Source organism: Streptopelia decaocto, assembly GCF_964273445.1.
Source record: "Streptopelia decaocto genome assembly, chromosome: 25".
NCBI lineage: Eukaryota > Metazoa > Chordata > Aves > Columbiformes > Columbidae > Streptopelia > Streptopelia decaocto.
Genome location: NC_138680.1, coordinates 1520498 through 1530202, shown reverse-complemented (window position 1 = coordinate 1530202; position 9705 = coordinate 1520498). Strand labels below are relative to the sequence as shown.

The window sequence follows — 9705 nt, the reverse complement described above, 5'->3', positions numbered from 1 at the left end:
ATTCCAGTCCCACTCGAGCCATTTTGTATTTATCGGTGAAACAACCCAATAAACCTGGTTTCAACGAGTCTCAGCTCTTACTGTGTTTCTGGTACACTTGAACCTCAGCTTTTCTTCCCACTTTAGTGTTTTTATGAGCACAAATGTGGGGTTAGTGCCTCCAGCACCAGCCCTTGAGTATCATAACAACCTTTTAGTGCTCCCAGAAAAGGTGGGATCAGTTTTTTCAGGGAATTATGAAGGAGTCCAGGACTCACCTCACACAACCAATGCTGCGTGGAGGTTTTTCCATCCTGCCCAAGGCATCGCAACCCCAGGTAAGATTAACGTTCAATAGATAATTAATAGTCCTCTAATGCATTAATTTGCAAGTTCTAAGTTTGTGCTGTGATGGGGTGGAGGTGGGAAATGGAGTCAGGAAGGTGAAGCGGTTTTGTTCTAGGCTGAGTTGGGGAGGCAGTTGTGGCTTAGCTGAACTCAGAGGAAAAGCCAGACCTAACCCTGCTCTTTGCAGACAAAAAGGAGCTCACAGCACAAGCACTTTAATAAACTACAGCTCTTTTTCTGCAATAAGAACAAAAATAATTCTAGGACACAAGCAGGGTTGTTTTTTTCCTTCTCATACTTGATTATTCACTAGTACTCACCACTTATCAGTACAGTCCAAGAAATCTCCAGCGTGCCCCATATCAACACCAACAGCCCACACGCTGTTGTTCTTTGGTTAGGAAACAAAAAGGCTTTTTAATAAAAATCATCCTCCAAATAGCAAAAAAAAAAAAAGAAATTAGCTGCACACTAGAATAATATGTTACAACAGATCTGCCCCGGCCGGGCTGAGGACAGATATATGGCTTTGTTCAAGTACAAACTGCTACAGAAGAGCTTAACTCCAACTAAACATCCAGCGTTGAGTAGAAGACTGCAGCACAAGTCAAACCTGGGCAGGTTGTGGGAACAGAACCCGGGAGGTTGTTGCTTGAGCAGCACTTGAACTCCCACGGGGTTGATAACAGCACCCGGGGAGCCACACACCCCAGAATTGGCTTAAACATAAAGCAGTTTTACTAGCAGGAGTAGGCCAGGAGTGTAACTGCTCACACCTCTGTTTATCCACTTCAGCTTCCAATAAATATCTCTGACCTCTGGCTAGGAAATTCCACTTGAATAAATAAAAATATTGCATTTTCTATCGGCCTGTTTGGGAGTCGGTTTTGGAATGTTGAGCTCAGTGCTAGAGAAGAGTCCCCCCCCCAGTTTAAGCGGTTAATGCTTGCAGCTCTTCGGGTTTGAGCAGCTTCTTGGCGGCGATGATGGTGTTCTTCATCAGCATGGCCACCGTCATGGGCCCCACGCCCCCTGGGACCGGTGTGATGTAGCTGGCTTTCTTCTTCACCCCTGCGAGGAGGAAAACCAGAGCTTAACGTGTGGCAAGAGCAGCAAATGCTCCATCCGGAGCTGTAACCAGGCTGGTGGTGTTTAAATCCCTTCACCATTGCCAGCTGAGGAAGAGGAGCTGCTCAATGGGGATGTTTTCACCCATTAGCAGGACAGAGCCCATTGTAGTCTGTCTGTCCCCACAGCTGAGCAAGGGAACTGAGGCCAAGCTGGGGGGAGAGTGAAAAGTGATGGCTAGGAGATGGATTTTGAGCACAGAAATGGTCTAAGAGCTGGATTTAGGGCATGGAAGTGGTCTAATAGAGCACAGAAATGGTCTAATAGCTGTATTTAAGGCATAGAAATGGTCTAACAGCACACAAATGGTCTAACAGCTGGATTTATGGCACAGAAATGGTCTCATAGCTGGACTTAGAGCACAGAAATGGTCTATGAGCTGGATTTAGAGGACAGAAGTTATTTAATAGCTAGATTTAGAGCACACAAATGGTCTAATACAGCACAGAAATGGCCCAGTAGCTGGATTTAGAGCACACAAATGGTCTAATAGAGCACAGAAATGGTCAAATAGCTGGACTAAGAGGACAGAAATGTTCTAATAGCTGGATTTAGGGCACAGAAATGGTCTAATAGAGCACAGAAATGCCAATCCAAGACCAGATGTGGGTTTCACCCATACCCTTGCGGGCAGCCACAATCAAGTACTAACAGTTTGACCATTCACCCTCTTGCAGGAGGTGTTTCCAGTGTGGTTCCCCAGAGGTGCACAGCTCATCGCAACAGCCCATCCAGCAGCATTGCCATCGAGTGGAGCAAGGCCAGAAGGCAAGTTTTGCGTGTTTTTATTGAAAAGTAGGAATGCGAGGGATAAATTGGAGTAGATGCAAAGTGCCCAAAGCACTCAGGTGAGTCCCCCCTGCCTTGCAGCGTTTGCCTTTCTGGGACAAAACTCCCAGGGCCAGAAAAGTGTGGGGTCTGAAGAGCCTTTATGTGCGTGGTACAGATGTATATATACACATGTCTGTATATATGTACATATATATGTGTATATATATGGGCATGGTTTAGTGGGGGACTGGCACTGTTAGGTTTATGGTTGGACTCGATCTTAAAGGTCTTTTCCAAATGAAATGATTCTATATTTCAGGAAGGCTGCAGCCGTGCACACGGTAAAGTGTTGGATACACCAAGCACACCACAAGCTTTGGGCTCTGCATCTACTCAGTCCCACAAATGAGCAATTTCTTCTCCCTTTCTCAGCACACAAGATGTTTAATCCTCAAGGAACCAGACAAAGTCTCTCCCTACCTTCAAAATCCACGTCCCCGACCAGCCGCAACTGGGCAGTGACAGGATCCTGCACCCTCGTTATCCCCACGTCGATAACGGCAGCTCCTTCTTTGATCATGTCGGCCGTGATCAGGTTGGGGATCCCTGCGATGAGAAACAAGAACCACACGCTCACAGTGGTGCCAGCAGCCCCTGCTCCCCCCTCCACATGGTGTTATGTCCCACCTGGGCCTTTCCACCTCACAAACACCAATCTCCCCCTTGCTGCACAACCCAGCGCTGCTTCTTGATGTTCAGCTCAGCAATTTGAGCTGTTTCACCAATAACAGTGTTAAGAGCTGGAATCCACCCCCACAAAGAAATCTGGCAAAGGAGCTGGGACCAGAGCATCCCCTCCAAGCTGAAACATTAAGCTTGGCTTTTAAAGTCTGGCGCTGTGGTTAGTTTTCACACAGTTTCAGCAACCCTTTTTGCACCTGCGCTAAGTCAGGGGGAAGCAGCTTCCCCGAGGCTGTGAAGCCCCCAGCGTGAGTGGGGAGAGCAGCAGCTTGTGATGCTCTTTCAGGGTGGGGTGTTTGTCTGGTTCTGCCAGATCTCACGTCATTTTCTCTCCTCCCTTCCCCCAGGCTCACACTTGGCTTCTGCCGCCAAACAGACACCCCAAAAATCAGCTCAACTCCTCCAAGCCTGGAAAAGAACATACCCCCAAGGGATTCCTCAGCCCTGCAGCTGTCCCACAGGATTTTGGGTGTCTCTAGGTAAGCAAATGTTATTTTGCTATTTTTTTTCTCCTCCCCACATCAATACAGAGCTGTCTGTACATGGAGCCTGCCTGTAGCTGTTCTCATCTGCCCAGGTGCTCAGGGCAATCCCAAGCCCTCCTGCCAGATGTTATTTTACACTTCAAAGGCAGAGCTACAAAAACAGCTCTGCTAGAACATCAAGTATGTGGCTCCTGGGCTTAATCACAAGATTAACTGTTCAAACAACCCTGGACTCTCCTGCGCTGCCAGAGCTGCTTCAAGGTGCTCAGTACCAACAGAATTGTCTCACCTGCTGCGGCCACCACAATATCGGCGCGAATCGTGTGTTGCTTCAGCTGCTCCTTGGGAGTGTAGCGGTGGGATATGGTGACGGTGGCATCGCCTGCGGGAGTGGTTACACAGAGCTTTAATTCACCTGTATTAGCCAAACGCAGCCACTTCAAGTCTTTGCCTTCAAAACCTCCTGCGTGTTTCTTGGGAACAATTTGAATGTGGCAGCTTTTAAATAGAGTTTCAAAATACAGTGGAACCTGGATGCTGCCTGAAAATTCAGAGATACAAGCACCGATGGTATGTAAGAGTTCTTGCTCATGAGCAGCTCTTAAATGAGAGCTCTCTCTGCCTAAACACTACCTAAAAGGGAATAGCAATTTTCAGACTCAAAATCCAATTTTATGCTGCAGAGAAGTTAAAGAAAACAATGAATGCCAGATCTCAACGGTCTCAGAAATCTCCAGTGCTACTCAGATTAACAGCACTCCCAGTTACGTTTCAGTCTTGATGGAAATTAAGTCAATGCTACAACATGACAAAGTCTATTCATTCTAATTGATGATCTTGCAATAAATACTAACAAAACTATTAAAAAGAAACACCTTAAAGTGTCAGCAATTTACTGTAGCACCCTATCATTAATTATTCATGTAATATTTATTATAACCACCAAATATGCTAAATTAATGTGAGCCTGATGACAAACCCCAGGGAACAGCCCAAATCTGAGGGAGGGAGCTGGTATAAAAAAGGACAAAGACTCACTAAACAAGGCTCCAAAAATGTTATAGGACTATGTGCAGAGTTATCTCCTCAGCTTTGATGGGCCAGAGTCCCTCAGGCGCTCTTGGGACCGGTTTAGGAGCCTGAAGGGGACAATGTGACAAGCTGGGGGCTCCACCCCACTCGTACCTCCCGGGCGCTCGTGCCTGCCATCGGTGTGCAGCAGCATGGCAATGGGCATGCCAACGTTCTTGGACCTGCCGGCCACCACCACGTTCTTCCCCAGCGTCGGGATGCCTGCAGAGGACAAGGCAGAGTCTTAAAAGGCGCATAAGCTGAAGTTACACCACACAAAATACAAATAGTGCAGCAGCGGCAGCTCACCGGTTCTTTTGATGATCTCCCACACGCCCCACGGCGTCGCGGGCAGCATGGAGTACTGGTCGAGGCACATGCGCCCCACGTTTATCACGTGAAAGCCATCAACGTCTTTGTCTGGACTCACGGCGTTGCAAATCTTGCGCTCGTCAATGTGTTCTGGGAGAGAACAAAAAGCTTTAAGCCCCGGGATTGGCCGGAAAACGCGCTTGGCACTCAAAGCCCTGACCTGCCCCTTCAGAGTTAGAACAAGAGAATCATTTGGGTTGGAAGGGACCTTTAAAAATCGAGTCCAACTGTTCCCCCACCCCTGGCACTGTCCCCTGTCCTGAGAACCTCATGTCCGTCTGTCCAACCCTCCAGGGATGGTGACTCCAGCACTGCCCTGGGCAGCCTGTTCCAATGCCCCACAGCCCTTTGGGGAAGAAATTGTTCCCCACATCCAACCTCAACCTCCCCTGGCGCAACTTGAGGCTCTTTCCTTTCATCTTGGCACTTGTTCCTTGGCAGCAGAGACCAAACCCCCTCACCACAACCTCCTTTCGAGTAGTTTGGAAGCCTGAAGCTCCTCAAGACTTCCTGCAAGTTCAAGGCCAACAGCTCCCCAGAGAAGGGAACTGAAACCACTTTGGGACAGGAGCGTCAATAATGCCAAGAGGGTATTTTTAGGCACAACCAAGTTCAGGCCTCTGGCTCTGAAAGCTGATACTCCCTACACAAGAATAGATTTTTGTGCCCCTCAACTGAACTCGTCTAGGCAGCTGCACCAACTTCTTTGTGCTGTATCACGTCAGGGTGTCACCCTCTGTGTCACCCCGTGCTGCTGCCCCTCCTTCTGCCACCCAAAAACCCTGAAAAGCTTTATTTCAAAATGAAATGGATGGAAATGTGGCTACTCACCGGGCAGAGGAAGCTGCACTAACAGGCCGTCCACATTGGCATCATTATTGAGCCTGCTGATCAAATCCAGCAGCTCCTCTTCAGTGATAGAAGCCGGTCTGAGGATGGTTTCACTGCTGATTCCTGCACATTAATTAAAACCCCTATATCAGAGCACCACATGTACACAACAGAAGAGTAACTCCCTCAATCCGTGCGAATTTAAGCTGCCCAGTTTCATTTCTGATAGGTATACACCAAGGACTGTGCATTTTGTGTAACAACGGGCGCCTTCCAAGCTAGAGAGACCTTCCCAAGTCCTGCGAGTCGGGTCTAAGGACCTTTAGTATTGGTCCAACAACCCAGGAAAGACTATTTGAAAGCAGAGACCCTCAAAGAAACCCAACCAGAGTGTCCTACAATGAAGATGCAACCACATGTCCTGTGGTCCCTCTTGACACAGTCTAAAAATCTCAGCTCCAAAGGCAGCTCCAGCAGCACAGAACCCAAAGGAAAATTAAACTATTTATTACACCTCCCAGTGTATTTTCTCCAGAATCATATTTTGCACCTTGGGCAGTTGAGGAAAAAAACAAACCAGAGCCCCATCTGTGCTTTATGTGGCCCAAGCAAGGCAGGAAATCCAAATTACAAGGCTTGGTCTTGGCTTAAAGGATCCAAACAACACAACACACCCATGAACCATGTTTATTAACTCCAGCCCAGCACAATAACGAAGGCGGCCAAAGGAGTCGCAGCAAATTCAGGGGCAAACGTGGACTGGCATCCCCAAAAAGCTTCCTCCAGCATCAAGAACTCCCAACTAAACCAAGATAACAGTCACTCATCCCCCTTTTTAGAGGAAAACACAAGACGTACCAACATCAGCAGCCGCTTTGGTTTTGTTGAGCACGTAGGAGTGACTGGCTGGATCCTCGCCGACCAGAACCACGCTGAGGTGAGGCCTCTTGTTCCCAGCCGCGACCCACTGCTCCACCTCGTGTCGGGCTTCCTGCCGGATCTGCCGGGCCAGCTTCCTTCCCGAGATCACCACCGCCTCGTTGCTGCGACAGAAAGCGTAACCAAAGCGTTTAGCGTCCTTAGGACCGTCAAACCCAAGCTCTGTACAACATAAAGCAGGAAAAATACATGGTGACCGCACGCCAGGGCAGAAAAGGCACTTTTACTTGAGCATATTGCACTGTTACTCCAAATCATGTTAAGCAGCGTATTTTAGTCTTCATTTACAGCTTTGCTGCCTAAAGCTGGGCTCAGCAAACAGAACTACCAGAGGGAACAACTTATTTGTGCAGATGGAGAAAACACACACACAACTCTCCTCTGCAAGGTCAAGAGTCTGTGTGTATCGCTCACCTGGCACTTATTTCAAGCCAAGAAACTACAAGCTTCCATTTTTAGACAGCTGGTCACCCGTTCTGTGCGAAGACATGACAGCTTCGCTACAAAGGACTTACACAAAGCAGAACTCGCTGCACTTAGGCGGAGCTTGGCCCACTGAAGAGTAACCGTGGCTGGTCAGACGTGTGCACAACGTGCTGGGTTCCTGTTCCAGAGATCCCGGCCCCCACAAATTCCTTGGTGAGACTATCGGCACATCTAGAACAGCACGAACTGATCCCACGCCCTCCCCTACTCCATTAATTGCTGCCACCGCTACAGTCGCGTCTTCACGCCGAGCCGGAGGGACGTGGTTTTCAACCCCAGGACAAATTCCGACGCGTTGCTGGAGCAGACAGGATGTTTGCCCGTTCGAACCGCGTCAAAACAGCTCCTCACGTACATTTGTGGTCTAAATCGATAACGGGAATATCGAGTCGCTGCCAAACGCGTTCCAGGGAACCGGACACCCTGCGGTATATAGGACATTTGGCTCGCCCGCAGCTGACTGGTTGTTTTTCCCCCTCAGGTTACCACTACAACTTTAATTTGAACATCATTCTCATTCACTAACCTGTTTGCAAGAGGCTTCCTCAACACAAGCTTCACCTCTAGACTTCACTACAACATTTAAGCCTGGCCTTACTGCCAGACCTCACGACAAGCACCTTACTGACCCAATTATTCCATAATTCTGAGCTGGAGAAGCTGCTCCCCGCAGCATTACTGTCATTTACGGTGCCTTCCCGAATCGCAAAGACCAGCCCGTTTCTGAAGCAATCACCACAACCCCCTCAATTTGCCACAGGAATCCAGGAGACAACTGACCCAGAAGCCCAACAGCACCAAGCGCAGTTTCCAAGCCCCCTGCACTGCACTGTCCAATGGGAACGAACTGAATTGCTTCAGTTTCTCCTCAAAAATCCATCAGCTGCCTGGGCGACAGACATTATCCTTCCAGGATCCTGCATTAAGTCCAACTTTGCTTTTTGCTGACCTTTTCTAGGTATAACCCTGACCCTGGAGCTCTGGGGACAGTTGCCATGGGCAGAACCACCATAAGAGCTGCTCCAGACCCAGGACAGCCCCAAGATACCATCCAGGTAGGAAAACATTTACCTAAATACTTCCTTAGAGATACAGCAAATCTGTTGTGCTTTCATAATCCCTCACCTACTCAAATAGATAGTTTTTCCAATTAACTGTGAATTAAATGTCATTTAAACCCATTGCCCCAGTCAAACCCATTTAACAATAACCAGTAAAAACCCATCCCAGACCAGCTCAGCCCACTGGCCCCCCAGTTCTTTTTTAGAGTTAAACCTGCAGTAAACTACCACCTACCCATTTAGATGTAAAAGGAATTATTATAAGTACATATGGAAAGGAAAAATCATTAAGTCAGAGACAACTCATGCCAAGAAGCAACCCAAATATTCCACTTATGTAAACCTGAGGTTGAGATGCTCAACCTGGGGTTCCAGGGGATGGGGAGAAGCATCATCTCCCTCTGTGAGCTCCAGGGAAGCTAAAATAAGAGGCTGAAGTTGCATTTGGAGTAAGGAGCAGCTGCAAAACCAAAGCACCCGAGCAGCAGCTGTTCCCTCAAGGGTTGTTTTGGTGCATTAGAGCAAAATTTCATGCAGAAATGATGGGGAAACTCACTTGGCGCACAGTGGGTGGGATGCTCGAGGGTCTCCGGTCCCTCTCCCTGCGTACCCCCGGGGTGAGCCCGGGGCTTGGTTCGCGGAAAGGCCCCGGCAGACCCGCCGCCCCCCTGCCCGCAGAGAAGCGGGGCCCGGCACACACCCCACGCAAGGCGGGAGCGGGATTTCATCAGCCTGCACCGCCCGGGGCGGCCGCTGGGGGCCCCGCTCATTCATTCCCGGTACCGGAGGGCCGGGCCTCCGCGGACCTGGTGGATGTGGAGGGGGCCGGGCCGGGCTTCCCCCTCTCCAACCCGCGCCGCGATTGGGCGGAGGAGACGGGCGGGTCCCACTTCTCCCCATATAAACCCCCGCCCGGGTCAGGCTGGGCCGTACCGTACCTGCAGGCGCTGAGGTGGAGGCCGCGGGGCCGCAGTGCGGAGCGACCAAGGACGCGCAGCGGGCAGAGCGCGGTTGCCATGGCAGCGGCGCGGAACCGCCAGGCAGGAAAGCGGCACTGCTGCCTTCCGCACCGCCCGCCTCCTTATATAGCGCGGGAGTCTGGCCCCGCCCCTCCGCGCGGCCTTCGGGAGCCAATCGCCGCGGCGAGCGCTGAGGAGCAAGGAGTTGATTGGCAGTGGAACGGGAAGGAGGTGGGACAGAGTCGGTGCTTCCCGGTAGAGGGAGGTGCTCCGGGGAGGGGTGGGCGAGGCGGAAAGAGAAGAGGAGCGTGATTGGCGGAGATGGGCGGGGCGTCTCCTCCCTAATTGGGCAGGGCGGCGCTGATTGGCTGGGCCAAGAGTGGCTGCAAGCGGGACTGCGGGTTGCGTAAGCGAGGGGCGGGGTCAGGGTTGGGGTTAGGTCAGGGGTCAGGTTTAAAACTGATTTGGGTTGGGGTCAGGGCGGGATTGGGGCTGAGAAGGGTCATATAGCTGTAAAAAATGGTGAAAACCTGT

At 50.2% G+C, this 9705-nt stretch overlaps 1 protein-coding gene across 1 annotated transcript; it reads right to left on the bottom strand.

The window, feature by feature from the left end:
* Positions 1–526: 526 nt before the first annotated feature.
* On the bottom strand, positions 527–9297 carry MTHFD2 (methylenetetrahydrofolate dehydrogenase (NADP+ dependent) 2, methenyltetrahydrofolate cyclohydrolase). Its single transcript, XM_082072475.1, has 8 exons — positions 9151–9297; positions 6585–6769; positions 5727–5849; positions 4833–4985; positions 4638–4745; positions 3742–3834; positions 2707–2832; positions 527–1398 (listed from the first exon to the last, which is right to left on the bottom strand). The coding sequence occupies exons 1-8, from the start codon at positions 9228–9230 to the stop codon at positions 1259–1261; spliced, it is 1008 nt and encodes a 335-aa protein (XP_081928601.1). The 5' UTR covers positions 9231–9297; the 3' UTR covers positions 527–1258.
* Positions 9298–9705: the final 408 nt, after the last annotated feature.